The sequence below is a fragment of the Varanus komodoensis genome, unplaced genomic scaffold (assembly GCF_004798865.1).
Source record: "Varanus komodoensis strain SLA01 unplaced genomic scaffold, ASM479886v1 scaffold21, whole genome shotgun sequence".
Taxonomy (NCBI): Eukaryota; Metazoa; Chordata; class Lepidosauria; order Squamata; family Varanidae; genus Varanus; species Varanus komodoensis.
This window is the reverse complement of record NW_025335589.1, coordinates 11,471,996-11,491,281: the sequence shown is the minus strand read 5'-3', so window position 1 is coordinate 11,491,281 and position 19,286 is coordinate 11,471,996. Positions and strand designations below refer to the sequence as shown.

General features: G+C 43.8%; 1 protein-coding gene across 1 annotated transcript in view; it reads right to left on the bottom strand.

Annotated features, from left to right (window-relative positions):
• The window catches only part of FNIP2 (folliculin interacting protein 2), a 58,773-nt gene extending 40,913 nt beyond the window's left edge, over window positions 1-17,860 (bottom strand). Inside the window, exon 1 of the mRNA XM_044430661.1 lies at window positions 17,537-17,860. Coding sequence (XP_044286596.1) covers window positions 17,537-17,661 — 125 coding nt within the window. The 5' untranslated portion in view covers window positions 17,662-17,860. The remainder of the gene's footprint in view (window positions 1-17,536) is intronic.
• Window positions 17,861-19,286: the final 1,426 nt, after the last annotated feature.

The window sequence follows — 19,286 nt, the reverse complement described above, 5'->3', positions numbered from 1 at the left end:
AAAAGTAGATGCAGCTACTCTTACTGCATCAAATGTGTAACAAACTGCCTACTGAATGAAAACCAGAATGGACAATTCATAGTGGGAGGCTATGGACCTTGGCTACACTAGCATATTATAAGTGAAAACAGATTTGGATGACTCTAGAGAGGAAATGTATAGCCATGTACCAGCTCTTTGATTTCTTTTGAGCAAAGAAATGCTATTTTATGTGTTAGCGGTTGAAGACTGAGATAAACAAATGCTGCTCAATTCATTCAGATCAAAAGATATGATATGAACTGTACATATTGGCTCTTTCCTTTCAGCACACTTCCTGAGTTCAGACTTTCACATGGTCAGAAAGGTGTGCACATTTGCCTAGTACAACAATTCTGCTTCCTTCCGGGAAGCTTGAATAATGCACATCAATTTTTCTGCAAGGAGAAAAACAGTGCATAAATGCCTACCTGCCTTTTATATGGAGGTTTGCAATATAAAAACACACTCTGGAGTGATGTTTACATACTCGTCTGGCTATGAATGCTCGGAAATCCTGCCTCAGATGAGTTGCGATAATTATAGCCTGGAAATAGCCTCAGTCACATTGTTTTCTACAGTCTCTGGTCAAGGTAGATGGGAACTGCCAAAATGGCTGAAATCATCTTACTATATTCATTTTGGAGGAAGTTTGCTTAAAAGGTGTTGGCTTATTGATCAGAATGGAAGAGCACTTTTAACACACACACACACACACACACACACACACACACACACACACACACACAGAGAGAGAGAGAGAGAGGGAGGGAGGGAGGGAGGGAGGGAGAGGATTAAATCATTGGTATTGTCTCACAATGAATGCTGAGTATAAGAATCCTTAAAATAACTGGACACTGGTACTGACATCACAGTGTTAATGATCTGCAAAGGGTACATCTGCTGTAACATTCAACTTATTCTTCTGCAAACAATTTTGCAGTGTGCAGTAGAAGTGGAAAATCGTTTTTGCCTGAGGGCCACACCAGTCAACAGCCCAAAGTGGGCAGCTTGATCATCACCAGAGTTGGCATGCAGCTGCCCACACACCTGGGCACAAACATCCCTCACTCTCCCCACCTGCTTTTATCAAGCCTCTGTTAAACACATTTTTTAAGTCTAATTGCAGGTGATGATTTTGGCGTTGCTGCACTCTGGGTGCATTGACACTTCCCTCTCCACCTGCAAACTCCTGTGCTGCAGATAGTTTTTTCCCCAAAACTACCTTGGGCTCCTTGCAAGAGAAAGAAAGGAGGGCCATCAATACAATGTAAGCATAAAAAATAAGAACTGAAGCATGGGGTAAAGGACAGACTGCAGGCCAGAACCCATTCCCACAAGCCAGAGGTCCCTTGCTCCAGCTGTACCACCAAGTCCCTGCAATCACCCTAATCTTCTCTTGTAGCAGAAATGGCAACGGATGCTCAAGACAGAACATATCTAAAACAATTCTCCCCAGTGAGTCACTGGGGAAGAAAATTGTCCCACGCATTGTTCTGCAAACACTTGAGCAAGAGTTAACATAGGAATCTGCAGAATGCTGTAATATGGAGGATATATAGCAGTACTCGTGTTTCTGCCTGCGCAAGAGATCACGTGACCTCTTGCAAAAGATGTCTGAAATTAGTTTCACTTTTGTTGCACAATGTTTGAGTGTGAAATGTTCGGGAAAGAAAAGGACTTTCTAGGAGAAAAAGCTTCCTACCACCTGCAGAATGCACCTTTGCATCCAACATAACAAGCAAAGGTCAAATGGCAGGCTTCTTGCTATAGAAATTGTGTGCCTTCATAATCCAGAAGTATCTTTTGAAAAAATCAAATAATGTACCATGGGGAATCATTTCTATGGAACTCTAGAGGGAACAGAGTTCATTTTGTTATGCAAAAAGCAGCAAAAAAACTTCTTCTCAAGTTAAATATCTGCCCTCCCGCCCCTTGAGATGGGCAGCAGAGGCCCTTCTCCGGGAACGCTTCGTGAAAGATATTAGGAGGGTGAGTACCCGGAGGAGGGCCTTCTGTGCGGTGGCGCCCCACTTATGGAATGCGCTCCCCAGAGAGGTCCGCCTGGCGATGTCGTTATTTGTTTTTCGGTGCCAGGCCAAGACCTTTTTATTTAAACATTATTTTAATTGTTGAATTTATTTATTGATTTTAAATTTATGCCAGGATGTTTCCAGTTTTTATGTATTTGTATAGTTATTTATTTGTATTGGAAGCCACCCCGAGGCTTTTGTGAATGGGGCGGCATAGACGTATTCCAAACAAACAAACAATCAAGACTACCATCAGAGTGAGACGATTCCTTCGTTCATTGCAATAGACGGGGAGAGCCCGCTCTGTCACAATCTCTCCAAAGGACAAACACAAATCATCTCCTTTTGTACCCTAACTCGGCGGCCATAGCCCTCCCCAATTCCCTTATTGGACGAGGTACTATGGGGGTACAGGCTTTCCGTCCGCCTACCTCATATCTCCGGTCTCATCCCACTACATACATCTACATGCATCACATGTGCATTATAATTAGCCCATTGTCTATTCGAGGTGAGTGAGATAATATTCATCAACCTATTACGCCTGCATGTTCATAACTACAAGTTCACTAGGTCACTCCTTTCTGGCTTCACCTTGCCCTACAACCCCCTGTTCCATAAAACTACTGGGAATGTGAGATAGAAGGTAGCCTTCTTTCTTCAACCCAGTTATCTTTTTCTCCCTTCCACATTCCTTCAGACAGGCTTCATGGCTTGGTTGTTAGCCTCACTGTTTCTCAGTCACGGAGTTACTTCCTTCGATTTCAAAACTGGTGCTCAAGTCTCCTTAAGCCATCTGGGGACATAACCCTGCAATACTAAACCCCACAATTGTAAACACACTTACTTCAGAGTAAGCCTCACTGAATATAGTGGGAGTGGCTTCTAACTAAATGCACAGAGAGTTGCTCCTTTTAAAAGGAAAAGGAAAAAAGAATGTATGTCCAAAGAAAGAGGAAGAGTTGTTGAGACCATGTCATGGCATACCTTCATTAATATGAAGTCAAAATAGCCCTCTGTAAGTTGGCTGAAGAGGAAGGCTCTGAAGAATACACTGACAAGACTCTCTACCACCTACAAGACTCTTCCACATGGTTATAACCCAGCCTGCAAAACATTTATTATTGTATATATGTATTTAAAACTTTTTTAGACCATCTCTTACCATAGTCTCGGGATGGTTTAACAGTAAGACAAAAATAAAACAAAACACAGTATCCTAATCAAATTCTTAACCAGTCAACAATAAAACCCATACTAAAATAACAGTCAAACCTTAAAATATTGGGAAAATAAAAAGGGTTATTTTCATTCATTCAATTATTTAAAGTTTTTCTATGCCATCCCAATACTAAAACTCCCTGAATGGGTTACAAAAAACAGCAAAACAAACAAACAAACAAAAACAAAGCAAAATTGCAATCGAGTGCCATTGGGGTTTGTGTGATTGCACGAGTGACAGCTCTGGCCTCTTTCAGTGTAAATACAGTGCGACACAAGGCAACAGAGGATGGCTTCCCACAAGATCTTTGATCTGGGAGGGATATTCCTGCACAAGAGCCATTTGCACCATACTAGTTATGAAGACAGAACACTGTATTTAAAAACAATTTTCCTCTTAAACATGCAGAAACACTAAGCCACTGAGCTGAGTTCTGCATATTTGAAAAAGTATGTTTAGGTCATACGTTACGTGCAAATGGCGCAATAATCCCAGTCATTACACTTTCAACAACTTTGGCCATGCTAGATTGCATTAATACAATGCCCCGTGTAACCTATTTCCATGATAAATTTCTTCTTAGACTCTGAATTTGAAGAATGAGAAAAACAGGAGCTGCAAAGGCCTCTGGACTGAGAACAAAGAAAGTAAATTGTAAGACTGTTAAAGTTTTAGCTGTCTTGCATGACTGGCACATTGAGGACAAGAGGTGTAAAATCCTGGAAATTTGAAGCCATGGAAAAAGGCATCTTTTTCCTGGAAAATAAGATTTATTTTTCAATGCAATCTGGGGTATTTTTGAAAAATCGGTAACATTTACTGCTCTTTACAGAGCTAAAGTCACTGCATTGCAGCCTTTTCCAACCTGATACCTTCTGCAAGTTTTGGACTTAAGGTCCCATCAGGACTAGGCTGGATGGCCAAGGGTTAGGAATGCTAGGAGTTGCCATCCAAAACATCTGCAGGGCACCAAGCTGCTTTTTAAGGACCTAACTTCCATTATGCATAATTTGGTTTGATCTTAACATTATTCGGACAATTACCAGTTTATTTTTAATGCTAAACTATACTTGTAAGGGCACATCCCAATGTGGCTGCCTATAACCCTTCAAATTCAGAGGATTATAGTCATTCTGTGTAAAGCAAAAGGAGCACAGGGTCTAGGATCTCTCCACACTCACCTCATCCTCTAAAGGCAGTAGTTGACTGATGCTGCTCAGCTAAATCTTTTCCCCCTTTTGCAAGAGACTGAGGTTGGCAGTGTCCTGCTCCTTCCATCCCCAGAGGCTCTGAAGATGGTCTTCCATTCGCAGAGCCCAGATGGCACAGAAAGAATTATGCCAGCTGCAAGGGCAGTGTTCCGGGCATATCCAAGGACTCTAACCTATCCTGTGGCCCTCCAGAAAATGCTGGGAGGCCATGGACTGTACCCTATATTATGATAATATTATGAGCCAAGCTAATTATGCAGTATATATTTAAGCTCCATTTTTGTCGGAGCAAAGAGAACTTCAGCAAGTACTCTTTGGAATATCTGAATCATCTTAGAAGAAGCAATGAAGTTCTGGAGGCAAACAGATGAACAGCAGCAGTCTTTCCTGTTTGTAAGGAAGTTTAGGGAAATTCCTAAGTCTGTTCCTGTTTGTGGGGTGGAGTTTATGGAAATATAGCCTGATGAAGGGAAAGTTACTAGGATTTTATTTAGCTAGGAAAGTCTTTCTTGCTTATTGAGAATAATAGGCATCCATATTTGAATTAAGACCTTTCAAGCAATCTCTGCCTATTTGAAGAGTGACATTTTATGCTTGTTAATACATACTTTCCATTAATAAGCTCCCTAATTTCTGTTCCTTTTGAAAGGCTGTCTCTAAAAGTCATGTCAATCCCATAGCTTTGCTTTAAGAAGCAGGCTAATGAGTTTCTTTAAGATAGAGAGGGTTTATTGTACTGGCAGCAGTTACCGTTTCTATAGCTGAAGCAGAATTCCTTAGCAATTATGACTAACTGGGAACATTGTTCAAAACTGTGGCAGTGATGGATGCATCCAAGCTTCAGAGTTATTTTTAAAAACGCTGCAGCAGCATCTGGTGGCAGTGGTGGGAGAACCTGCAATGGCCTGGCTCACATAATACTCCAGCCCACCCCAGCGATCTTAGTGGACTGTCATGCCATGAAAATCCAGCACGCTTTCTGCAGTGTGGCTTATTTTTCACAAATAACCCATACCTGGTAGCTTGCTGAAACATAGAATTGTAGAGTTGGCTGGGCCATGAAGGCCATTAGGTCCAACCTCCTGCTGTCGCAGGACACCATGTTGCACCATCCCACTCAGATGGCCGTCCAATTTCTTTTTGACTATCTCCAGTGTGTGAGAGCCCACCACCTCTCTTGGCAGCTGGTTCCACTGTTGTATTGCTCTGACAGTGCCATCCAAACTTAGCAGGGTGTTTTATTGTGGGTTGTCAGGAACAGCTAGCGAGCTGCCCTACCAATGCAACAAAGACACAAGCCATTCCTCACAGCCTCGTTTAGGTTACCACCGTCTTCCCTCCTCCCTGTGCAATACCTTCTTCTCAGGGCCCCAACAGTTTGAGGACCAAGGCAACAAGGAGTTCAGCCATGCAGACACTTGAGATATGTGCCAGAGGCCAGTGGAAGGACTGCAGGGGAATGGTGGCGAGTGGAGGGAAACAAGCCACAGAAAGTACAATCATCTGTTGGAAGCACTCTGGGCTGTTCAGTGCACAACCAACCCACAACGGCTTAGTGTGACCTGCAAACCCACCCGGTGTTCTGTCCACACTGGATGTTCATTCAAAATTCTATTAATTGACTGTTACAGCACCTACAAAGATCAAGAAACATGGCCTTGTCAAGAATGTACATTTAACTGAGCATGGCTTGAAGCATCCCTAAATATCTATCAGAAAATATAAATATCCAATGTTTCAATAAGGAATGAAAAGAGTAATTATTTCTGGAATCTTACAAAGTGAATTAAAAAAAGCATTCCCCTCTTGGATTCCAGAAATTTTATATTTCAAGTCTTTCTATAAAAGATTTATTATATATTTTTAGAAATCATTTGGGGGAGTAAAAGCTGAGTAGCAATATATAGATAGCTTGGAGTAAATATTTTATTTAGCATTCTAAAATAAAGTATTTCTTCCAAAACTCGTAATTCATAGGAAAAAAAATAAGGAAAAGGTTTTGCTCTGATTTTTTCCATGGGGGAAAGTTTCTTCATATCTCTGTTAAGAACTATGGATTCCAAACAGCTATCCTGAAACACCTCAGATAAACTGAACATCTGATAATAGGACACTACCATTCCAGAGATTGTGTTGTAAACATTTTCCTGGCCCTAAGAAGCACCCTTTGAATAATTGCAATGCCTCAGGTGGTGGGAAACTTTGTGCTGGCACTGCAAACAGTGGCATGCTGTTAATACATTTTAGCAACTCAAAGAACCGTGCATGATGTTCTGATAAGTACTCATCTGCAATTTAGAAACTGTCAAGTTTGCCTAAAGCTGTATTTGTAGTTGGAATCCCTTCATCTTTACTACTGAACTTATGATAAGAAACACTGTCCATGAGAAAATAAAGCACTGAAAAGTGCTCCATTTTGTATGAAAAATGTTTGACCTTCATCACCGATGCTTAGAGAATTGCAGGATGGACTAAAAGTGTAAACAGATACATTTCTAGAAATACGTATCATTCACCAACTACTGCATTCTTACTGTAGCCTTTGAATGCTGATATTTTCATGCTGCTTGACTTTTCCCCACTCTAACAGCCTGCAAACTTTAAAATCCATCTGGGCTTCTTATTCTGTGTCAACCAAATTAGCAAATGCCAAATTAGTCAACCAAGTGCCAAATGTGCCATTAACTGCAACATCCTGCATGGACAGAATTTTGTAAACTGACAGTGACAAACCTATTCTCCTCACTTCACCCAGGACCTGCCAGCACAGGATAGTAACTGAATGGGCTAAGATTCAGGGACTAGAATGAGGCAGTTGATGAGATGGGATGCAACAAAGCAAAATACTACTTGTGTGCCGAAGTTACCACAATTGTTTCCTCACCCTCTGGTCACACACTACCTTATTCAGAGTTTAAACCTGCAGAAGATAAAGAATAGTTTCCGTTTGCGTTTGCTGAATTAAAGCGGTGTGATTGGTATAAGGAACCAGGATTCAGCAATTGCTTACCTCAGGGTGCTTTGGGGTGTGTATTTTGCTGAGCAGCAGTCTCCTTTCCCACCCTATCACTCTACATGGAAAGCCTTTTACAAAACTTGGCAGGGCTTATTTTTGAATTAACAAAGCTATGTTTCGTTAGTTGTGAGTACTGTATTCAAAGAAGAAACAAAAGTCAAAGAATTGCCACTGGTGCAACGAAGTGCTTGTGAACACAGGTGGTAGCTTTATTAATTCAAACCCTCATGGCACTAAGACTACTTATGTGAGAGGGGGAATCTAAATCCCATTAGATGCTCAACTCAAGCTTAAGGGAGTTGCAGGGCCTCACAGCCCAGCTCTGGCCCATGCTGCTGCTTACGCATGCCCCCCTCACACCCTAGTCATCAGGAGTAGTTTGCTACATGCAACAAATTTGGAGTAACACTGAATCCCACCTTGCATGGAGTCACTCTAGACCAGCGGTCCTCAAACTTTCTCAACAGGGGGCCAGCTGAAAGGCTGTGGTGACTGTCACGGGCCGGTGAGGTGGGGGTGCCTGGGGGTGCGGGCCAGTGAGGTGCCATCAGGCACAAGTGAGGCGGCATTGAGCATGCGTGGTGGTGGCTCGCTCACTCAGAGATCTCTCAGCGAGTCCAAAACCATCTCCGAGTAAGCAAGCCACCACCTCCCCCCACCTGCGCTGCCAGGCAGCGGCGAGCACACGTGTACGGGAGGCAGGCAGCAGCGGAGTCTTGCTCGCTCGGAGACCATCTCCAAGTGAGCAAGACACCGCCTCCCCGCCCGCGCAGCTAGCGCGCATGAGGGTGACAACCAGCAGCACGGACCGGATGGATGGCCACGGTGGGCCAGATCCGTCCCGCAGGCCATAGTTTGAGGACCCATGCTCTACACCATGGGTCCTCAAACTATGGCCCACAGGCCGGATCTGACCCACCATGCCCATTTATCTGGCCCACCTCAGAGGTTTTGAACTCCCCATGCCCGTGCCCGCATCCCCCGCTGCCACCCACAGCGAGGCTGCAGCTTGCTCACTTGGAGATAGTTTTGGACTCGCTGAGAGATCTGCGAGCATGCAAGCCGCCGCCTCACCAGCCTGCATCTGTTGCCTTTGCCTTTCAACTGGCCCCTGTTGAAAAAGTTTGAGGACCCCTGCTCTACACACTTGAAGCACTACATGAACAGGGTCCCTTCATATACCCAACAATACAGAAGAGTAAAGAGCAGCATGAAGGGTCCCAGCCACAGGAAAACAAGTGATCTAGGAAGTCTGTCCTCTTTTCAGGAATAAGGAGGAAATCCCCCATTATCAAATCTTAGGAACTACACTGGGCTTCCTTTGGATTACAAGATTCTGTGAAGTAGTGATTTACTGTAGGTCTAAAGATACATAAATTCTTCCTTCCTCACCAGTTGGTCGCTTTGAATCTTGGACCTTTTGTGCCATTGCTAAAATCACACTTCTGAACAGGAAGGGAGCATGAGATAGCACCTGTCTGCGCCCCCACCTTCTCTCCCACACTAATGACACCTTCTGTAGGCCAGATGTTCATCCAGTGCGAGAAATTGCCCACACAAGTAGTGGTGTATATGCGTGGAGCTCCATGTGAAGGGAGTGGATACTCCTGGCAACCTGAGGCAACCTCTTTGACAGTACCATTGGAGGTGTTGGTGAAAGATCACTGTGTACCCCTCTATAGTGAGAAGAGTAGTCATGCACCAGAAAAATAGCAAGAAATCCAGGAGAAATGCTGCCTGAAAGCCTCCCACATCCTGCCAAAGTGTGTTTCTATGGTTACCACCACCAGCAGCTCCTCTCTGTCTTTGAACAAAGTTCTAGGATTGGAAAACCTTCAGTTTAAGAGTAGCATAAAGGCATTCATAAATTGATTCAAGCACCTAAAAGGATGAACTTGCGTACACCTTCTCCCTTAATCTTCCAAGCAGGAAGCAAATCTGAAGCAGAAGACACACTGAGTTCTGATAACACTCAAGGATTGAGTATAGGTTGAGTTTCCGTTGTTGTTGAAACATGATCTATTCTGCCATCTGAATCCAGCTACAATGGCAAAACATGGCTTGTTAACCATGAACAACCTGTGAAATGAATCCATGGTTTATTGTTAGGTTGCCAAGGGTGGATTGTTCACCATGATTAGTTAATGTGCCTGGGTTGAAGCAACACAATAACGCACGTTTCAATGACAAGTCACACTCAACCCTTGAGCATTGGTTATCACGTAGCATGAACTAAGTCAACATGGCAGCAGTCACATAGCAATACACCAAATCCTTGTTTTCAGCATCCTAATACTTTTAACACAAGACATTCATCTTCCCATATAAACCAGGCTCTTTGTCCTACCAGCATTATCTATGAATCAGATAATCTACCCATTATCAGCTCTCCTTCTGACAGTTTAAATGGCTTGCCTGCCCAAATAAAAGGTAGAGGTGAAGGCTGCTGGAGTTCAGTGAATTTTATTTTGTAAAAAAAAAAACCCCAAAGACATTCTAGCTTAAAACACAACTTTCAGTTCAAGGCTACAGTTCTCAAAGCATTTACTAGGAAGTAAGTGCTATTAGCCACTGTAAGACTGAACTTCTGACCAAGATGCGTATCGTTGTGTTAACGAAGAGTTTGGGTGTAATGCTATACATGTTTAGACAGAAAATGTCCTGAGCTGGCTGGGGAAATTTCATACCATTTCAAAACAGCCAAACTGCTTAAAAGGCCATCCCTACTCATGTTTAGTCACAAATGCAAGACCTACTTCCTTGTTCCTCTCAGTGATTCATGTCATCTTATGATGATACGGACACTTGCCCCGGTGCCCATTTGCTCACAGTTCCTGTGTCCCTTATTCAGTGGATATCCAGCTTCTTAAGCTTCACTTGTCTACCTTTTTCCTATTCATTTTCACTAAAAGTTGACTAACTTAAGCATTTGATTAAAGAGACCCTTCACCCTAAGTTATCTATAGTAAAAAAAACCCATAAAGCATAGAATATATGCTTTAGAATGGTCATACACTAAAATTCATGCTATCTTTCATCTAGTATCCCTCCCAAGTCTGTTTAGTGTTGTGAAACTATACAGTCAAACTCACTCGCTTTCCTTTCTTTCCTTTTACTCTATCAGGCAAACCAGTGGGGTCTTGCCTGGCACTTGATAAAATGTTCTCTCCCTTATTACTGTGTTTTGTGCTGGGAGAATTTAATCACTGGTGCATGGCCAAAGGAAGGGCTTGCAACCGATTGCCAAGTGAATGAGCTCATTCACCAAACTAACACTGTTCGCAGCTAGAAGCTCTGCACAGCAGCAATGCCTCATGTGTTCAATCGCTAATGCCATACAGAGAGGAAGACTGAAGTCATTCCAAAGTATTCAAAGCTGAAGCCTACAATTTTCCAAGCTGGCAAACACATCCTGAAATGTTCTTCCATCTAGCATTTGCTTCTGCAAATTACTGCAGAAGGTTTTCATTCCTAGTTCTCATCAGGGAAGATGCTATACTGAGGCAGTGCAGCGAGATCTGAATCCCTTGCACCCACTGATTTGAGCAATCCTCAAAGATCCTAATGTGGGAACTTTCATAGCCAAATTTATCAACAGCACTGGAGAAGGATAAAGAATTTGAATTACTGTTATGTCTAGGAAATGTACATACTGTATAACAAATCCATGAGCTCATAATGTAATTGCTTTTTTAAAAAAGAGGAAACCATGAGAATTATTATTTTCTTATTTTCCCATCCCTATTATACATTTTGAAATATATCACAAGAACTATTCTGCCCCCCTGAGTTAGGTACCTAAGGTCTTTTGGGGTTCTGTACAGTACAGTCATTAATCATTATAAAAGAAAAAAATAGTCTTGAAACACCTTAAACGCTCAAGAAATGTACTGTCTCTATCATTGGCCAGAGTCTATTTCACCAGAGGTTTCTGACAAAGTGGGCTCTAGCCCACAAAAGCATATACAGTAATCCTCTCATCAGGTATTTTAGAGAGCAAAAAAGGCTCAGAAAGTTAATCACCAAGGGTCCATGAAAGTCCTAGTTTCACCATTATGCACACTTTCTCAAGCAAATTAAGGCATCACCCCAAAAGACAAGCCCTTAAGAGGTGTATGGATCTTTAAAACTGTATTGCTTAATAAATACTAAAACACAGGAGTGCCAGTAAGACACTGAAAGCACCGATTAATAGCTGCCCTTCTTTTTCTGTCATGCAAAGAGTAGAAAGCTCTCCTTTGTACAGTGAAAGAAGCAACTCGGGAATCTTTGAGTACACCCTTATTCCAACTTCTCTGCAGAGTGACTGTTCTGGCAGTGTGTTTGCATTGGAGCAGACATTCACTACCACAAAATGCTTAGACTTCCTCAGCACAGCAAATATTCTAGAGTGGCCAGGAAGAAGTCCAGCCTCTTCTGCATGCCAGTAATAAAAGCAAACAAAAATGGCTTTCCCACTTATAAGCAACCAACAAAGCATGCCCAGAAATGAAAACTATTCCTAATGGATAAGGAAGCCCCAAGCAGATAATAGGACGCCATAAGCACTACAAAATCTCAAGGTTAGGAACTTCAGAAACTGCATAGATGCTATTCGATCCGCATTGACTAGCCATGGCTTTCCAGGGTTTTCAGACAGGAATTATTCACAGTCCTACCCAGGAGATGTTGGGGTTAGAATCTTGGATCTTCTGTTTGCAAAGCATTCCTCCCTATAAGGCCAGGGCGACTTCTTTTATATTTTATATTTTTTATTTATTTTATATTGTTAATTTTAATTTTATATTGTTATTTTTGTATTTTATTGTATTTTATTGTGTTGTAAGCTGCCCCGAGGCTTTGGCAAGGGGCGGCATAGAAATGTTCTAATAAATAAATAAAAATAAAATAAGTTTTTACTCCATAACTAGGAAAAAAATGAATTATCCAGAAGTCAGCATATGCACTGTACTCTTGCACACCTTATACTGGCTACATATACTGGCCTTACTGCATAGAGTCCATGTAAGCATACCTGCTCCTCAGAAATTTTGGAATAGCTGGTATAAATTGTACTGGCATTAGGTTTATTCTGGCTGTAGAATCTAACTCTTCAAACTACAGAATTTTGACTTGCTGTGATTAGGTTGTAATGAGGGAAAGAAAGAAAAAAGACAGTGCTAAATAATCTGGATGAAAGGTGAGCCAAAATAATCCCATATGTTAAGCCATTTGGGTAAGAGGGGAGGTGCTGGATTGTAGGTACAATTGTACAGGTAGGACACAGGTAGCTCACCCATAATATGGGGTCATCCACATGTCATGAAAAATGGGCGGCACTGCTCCCACAGAAAGCAGGGCTGGCTAAAGTCATTTATTTTGCCCTTCTTCAACACAGTATGTCAACCACTATAAAATAATGCTTTCCCATGTGCTCTTCATTAATCTCTTAATTTTTATTTGAAAGCTATAAAAGAGAAGAATGAAAATAGTATATATTGCAGGAAGAGGTGCCAATGATCTGCATGAACAAAATCTGCAATGGCAAGTTGAAGAATCAAAAATTTCATTTACAAATGTACACTGCATGTTGGTCAGCATCTGAAAACTGGAACATGCGCAGCTCACCACCACCTGCCTGTGAGGCAAACAATGACCTCTTTTAATACAAGCACAAAATAATGGAGAGGTGAGCTGGTTTGCCAGCTTTCCAGGTGCTATATCCATATGAAAGTATCACAAGATGAAGAGGCAGATGTCATCACACACAGGCAAGGTGAGTCACAATTCCTCTTCCAATATGGAAATCCACTCTTCCTAAACATCCCATTTGTCTGTTATCCACTACAACCAGCCAAACTGGTTGGATTACCATTGCCACATAAACTGGAGCAATTTGTTGCTTTGACTTCTCTTCTCCTTACATGGATGCATAAGAAAAGCAAGAACACCTGGCATTTACATGACAAGAGGACAATACAATTCAGAGTCCTTTAGTACCAGGTTGGCTCCTGTACATTCAGGCTGCCACATGGTTCTCCAGCTGAAGGTGCAGAGTGCAGCATAACCTTAGTGATTCTTAAGATTCAGCTCAGGAAGACAGAAGACAGAACATAAATATGTGCATGGCCACATCACCATCAAGTTATAGTCTTCAAATGCCTTAAATGCCAAATGACTAAAGAGTTGCCAGAACTGCTTAGAATGCAACCCCTCTCGCTGCAGAAATTCTGCTCTAAGATCCACAGGGATGGCTTTGTGGATGGTTGTGAGGAAACACCGTGGAGGGAAAAGCAACTGTACAGATGCAACAGTAACAGTCATGGATAAAACCACTAATTGCATTCATATGTGCTAAGTATACACCATTTCTGGTTTCCAACAACAAACTTTGAATGCCACATTGATAGATTGTTACCATGACCTCTGAACAGGGCCCTTGGGGTTGTTTGTAGGATAACCGTTTATTTTTTTGAATTAACTTGCAAGTTGTTTGTGGGAGAAATAACCCTAAGTGCCCATGCTCGTGATAACAATATATGAATGTGGCATTTGTAGGTTACTGCTGGACACCAGAAGCAGCTTGCACATTTCTGTAATTTATGGGTTAATTGACCCACAAATTGCCACTGAGAACAGTTGGCACATCCAAATAAGGCCCCTCTGTGGCTGCCTCATAACTTTGCAGGATCTGAGCAAGGTTATGAGGCTTCAATATAAGCAAAGGGAATCACAAATGTGTATGTGGTAACCCCCACGGTTAAGCCATCTTGAGTATTTTAAAAAGAAAGACCTTTTAAAAAATGCATGAATAGATGAATCTGAAAGTATAAATCTTCTGACCCACAACTATTCTAAATGAGGCTGCTTCAGATTAGCAACATTAATGAAAGATACTTAAGTGTAATAAACAGGGAGAGGGGTTTCGCAGGACAATTGAGAAGTGATTTAGCAGGAAAGTTTATGTTTTCAACTGGGAGAAGGAGGGGGGAAAGCCCCCCTCACCACCATAAACCCAGAACTCAAGCCCTCTTTTCTTTCTTTTCACAGCATATTTAGCATTTCAAAAGGACAGAATCTGGCAAAGGATCCAGACACTACCCTGTCACAAGACCTGCTGGTCACAATGAATGGAATGGGATGTCATGTGAAAGTGTGTTGTCTATACATGTGATGTCACCATTGCTCAGGCCTTGACCAGTTTTCCCACAATGCAAGAGAGCAGATTATGAAATGACCCATTTCTGAGCCATTTGATTATTCAGCAGATAATAGCGAAAAGGAGCAGCGAATACATAAAGCAGTTAGACACTTCCATAAAGTAGCTGCACCATCTTGTTTTATACATTAGCAAGTGGTCTAATGTAGTAGAGAAATACACTTTCCACTAACTCTTGAAAAGCTCCCCCCCCAACTCCAAATTCAAGTGCAAAGGCAAAAGAGTCAGGCACAAAACACTTCCAAGCAATGGTTTAGGTAATGTTAGTACTAGTTCTGCTCATATGAAGACAATGACAGGTACAGAAAGGTAAGTAAGTAACCTTTGAGTTCAAAACACCTCTGTTCAGAAATGGGAAGTTATTCTGGAGATTGTAGAATCATCTTAGTCCTTTCTGACTATTTTCAAATGTACAGAACTAACCTACACAAAGTTGTCAGAAGCATATGTTCCGTCGGAGAGCTTCCAGTACATTCATGCATGGATACCAGCAGGCTTCCTCCAATGCATGTCCACAGGGATCAGTGGGTGCTTTCCTCTGTACACGGTTCCCTTTACACCACAGTGCTGGCTTATGGCCATGCCCCTACCCATTTGAATGAGGCTTCTTTGCTGCCCTGCTCTTCATACCGCACATGTACGGCAGGGCAACCTTAGACCTTGCACCTCTGCTGTGACACCACCTGCAGCAGCAGCAAAAATGGTAGTTTGCTGCCACAATTTGGGGGGGAAACTCCCATGGAGACTCAATGAAGCCACATACAGCTTGAAAAAAGCTACATGTTACCTCTTTTGAATCTCCATTGCTATTTGGAAAAAAAACTAAATCTGGCATTTTTGAAGAGCAATGTATTTTGCTCCAGCAATCACTCAAAGCCAAGTGGCTCCTGGACCATGTGGCGCTCACCCCTGCTTCAGAATAAAGCACCAGTGACCATCTATCTAGTTCAGACATCCCGTATCAAAAGTTGCACTGTGCTAAGCATGTTTTTTGTAGGTATTAGTAGACTTCTGAAAACATGTTCAATGCAAATACAGGCACTAAAGGACCAACCACTAGTAGGTGAGTCCAAACAACAGGAGGCTGAAAACAACGCAGCCTACATTCCTATATCCACCTACCTGGGAGGCAGCTCCTCTGAACTCGATGCAACTTAATTTTGAACAGATATGCAGAGGACTGCCCTGTTATTTAGGGGGGGGGGGGACTACTTTCATAATACTAAATGCATACCTGCAAGGTGTTGGAAAATGCTATCTTGTTCTCTCAGATTCTATTGTATGTACATACATGAAAACGTTGCCTAAAAGCAATGCCAACGTTAAGGGAGAAATCCTGCAGTCCCCAGGCAGTATCTGAGAGGCCGTACATTCCCTCTCGTTATCCAGTATTGTCATTGAAGCATTTGTAAACTGCCCAGAGAGCTTTGGCTATTAGGCTGTATAGAAGTGAAATTTACCTGTGATAGATTCCCAGATTCAAAAACAGAGCAGATCCATGATCCTTCCCTGCCACCCCATCACCACGGACAACAGAAAGCCTTGTTGGCTGCCTTGTCAAGTTCAGGAACACCACCTCACAGAAGGGATATTTCGAGTTATGGGACTGGGAGGTAACTGGAGATGCCAGGATCCAAGCCATCCAGGGGGGCTTTCCAGCCTTTTCCTCTCCAAGGCACTTCTACTAGATGGCAAAAAGTCCATCCATCAGACACAAACACATGGTGCAAGGATGAGAAGGCGAAGGTTGCTTCTATTGCTCCTCCAGCCTTGCACAGGATGAGTGTAAACCTCTGAGTTCAGAGGCTTATGATAATCATAATAGGACTGCACCCCAAATTGCTATGCATCACAAATTAACAACGAAATCTAAGTCATTATGTAATGGAAAGGGCTTACATAAAGCAAATGTATAAATTTATCATGAAATTAAATGAAGTAATTTAAATAATGAAGTGATACCATGTTTTAAAATTTATGCTACCATGTCTGCATACTCAACTTCAACTCTTTACTACTCACTGAGGCTGCAATCCTGAACACGTTTGCTTAGGAGAAAGCTCCAAGAGAGAACCTAATTTGCAAATATTGTATGATATTGCAAGAGACCTAGTACCCAGCATTAAATATTGCAGTGTTCTTGTATGTGCACCCCATGGACCTGCTAAGGTGCTCAGAGCTGAACAGAGTTTTGAGGGAGGGCAACAGTCCAAGTTCCACTCTTGCCATCACATCACGCCGCTTTGAATTAGACATTTCTCCCCGGAAGCTCTGTGCAGCAAAAACCAATCTTAACCTCGCAATCCTAGGAATGCCCTCTCAGAAGTTGGTCCCGCTGAGTTCAACGAGGCTAACTCTGAGGCAAGCGGATCTAGGCTCGCAGGTTAAGCCGGCTGAAGAGGAGATGGGAGACACACGAGGTACCCCGAGGTGCATCACAGCGCGAAGACAGCAGTCGCTTGGCTCACCAGCTCTATCCAAAGGACTTTACCCAAGAGAAACGGATCTGCCTCTTACGAAACAGGGACTGAACATGTGCAGCATGCCTTAACCATTTCAGAGCCACGGGTGGCTCAAAAATGACATCCTTCGCGCAGCATCGCGCTCCGCCTGGGACCGCGAGCCACCTGGAGCGACCCGTTCTCCCTGCGGCGGCGGCGGCGGCACGGCCCGCGCGGGTTCCAGCAAGCAGAGCGCCCGCTGCAGAGCGAGGGAAAGCGGGGAGGGAAGAGCGCAGACCACCCTGCCGGTCTCTCGCCCCGCGGGGGCCGGGCTGGGCGCAGACCCGCGAGCGCACGCCGCAGGGGCGACTCCGGCGCAAGGCACGCGCTTCCTCACCTGAACGTGGCGCACTCGCGGGGCTCCCTCCCGTGCGGAGACGCCGAGCCGCCGCCGCCGCCGCCACTACACGCAGCGCCGCCTCCCCTTTTGTTAAACAGCTTCTGGAGCAGCGTAGGAGCCATGCCGCCGCCGCCGCCGCCGCCGCTTCCCGAGCTTAGGAAGGCATGGGTGTGGAGCCGGGTTTCCGGACGACCAGTCCCTCAAGCCAGCCGCGGCCCGGGCCCCTTGGCCGCGGCAGCATCCATGCCAGCGGCGACGTGCCTGTGCGGAGGGGTGCGCTGGGCAGCGCTGAATTAATACCCCTCCCGAGCCAGCGCCTCCCAGGCATTAATGGAGGCGGCCAGTCATATGACTGGGAGAGCGCCAAGCGGACCTGCTCCGCGGCGCGCACAGCTCCCCCGCGCGACCGGCCGCGGCTCCGCAGCCCGGAACCCTCGCCCGGAGCGGGATCTTTCCGAACGTGCGGCGCCGTCCGGCGTTTGTCACGGGATGCCGGGGATTCCGAGCCCTCGCCACGCACGCCGCGGAGCTGCAGGGGCTGCTCTTAAAGGGGCACGAGGCGCCTGGCTGGCTTTCCTCGCGCCGAGGGCAAAGCTGCGGAAGCAGCGCGGGGGGCGTGGAAAAGAATGAGGAGATCCTGGACAACGAGGCATTTTCCCGAAGACACCGCGGATATTCCTCGTTCATGGGATTCACCGGAAGAAAGCACAAAGGACGACTCTACATCCATGTTAAAAGTTAATGGGACTGACCGGGGAGTCTTTCATTGTCGGAACTAACTCGAATCTTTTCGGTCGAAGCCTAATAGCTGAAATATTTCTTCGTGTTCACGTGTGCATGTTCTGTACCTAGATGGTTTGGCTTTTTCCAATTGGTTTCAAGTACACCCCGATGCTGTCATGATTATGAAAAATATGTTATACCATCTTTTGAACCAAAGCTTCCTCCAAGTGCTTTACAAGGCAGCATTTTAAAATGCAACTAAAACAGAACATAAAGTTTAAAATGGTCTACACATTAAAGACTCCAGTCTAGGAAAGGAAAGTAGGAATCCATTCATTTAACCGTAATGTGGATGATTCAAGTCTTCATTCAACAGTGCTTACTCCCGGGAAAATGTACAGAACATAGAGGTGCATCTATAAAGAACATTAAGATTCAAGTCTGGAGCCTGCAGTTAGAAATTACCATGGTTACTCAAAACTATGTTCCACTTAATTGGGGCTTTACTCACAATGAACGTTTTAAGATTTCCAGCTGCCTTGAAAGAGGCAGCTGCTATAAAGAATGTCTATTCAAGAAATCCTCTCTGAATCATGCGGACTGTAGCTATTATATTTGCCATAAATATCCCAGCATTTGAGCAAGGTGCATGATTTGTTTATAGCAGTGCAACGCTAGATGCTCTTTGAAGAGGCACCTCAATTCATTATGGTCTGATTTCAGTGTTAGCTTGCAATGCTGTCAAGAAGCCCATAAGCACTTGGACTTGTGCTTGGAGGTCAAGGGTGTCCTGGCAGAGCAAGGAGTGGTAAGAGCTAATCCTTGCCTCCCTCTTGTTCCTGCTCTCCATTTCACCAGATGGGCTTTTTTGACCATCTTGCTAGGGCATTTTGGCACTGGAGAGAAGGTGGCTGGAGCAACTTTAGGGCAGCTCATATCCTGGCTGCTACAGTCTCTTCTCCTTCACACTCCTCAGTCTCTTTTCTGACCTTGAAGAGCAGCCAGCAGGGTACTTTTCATGCTA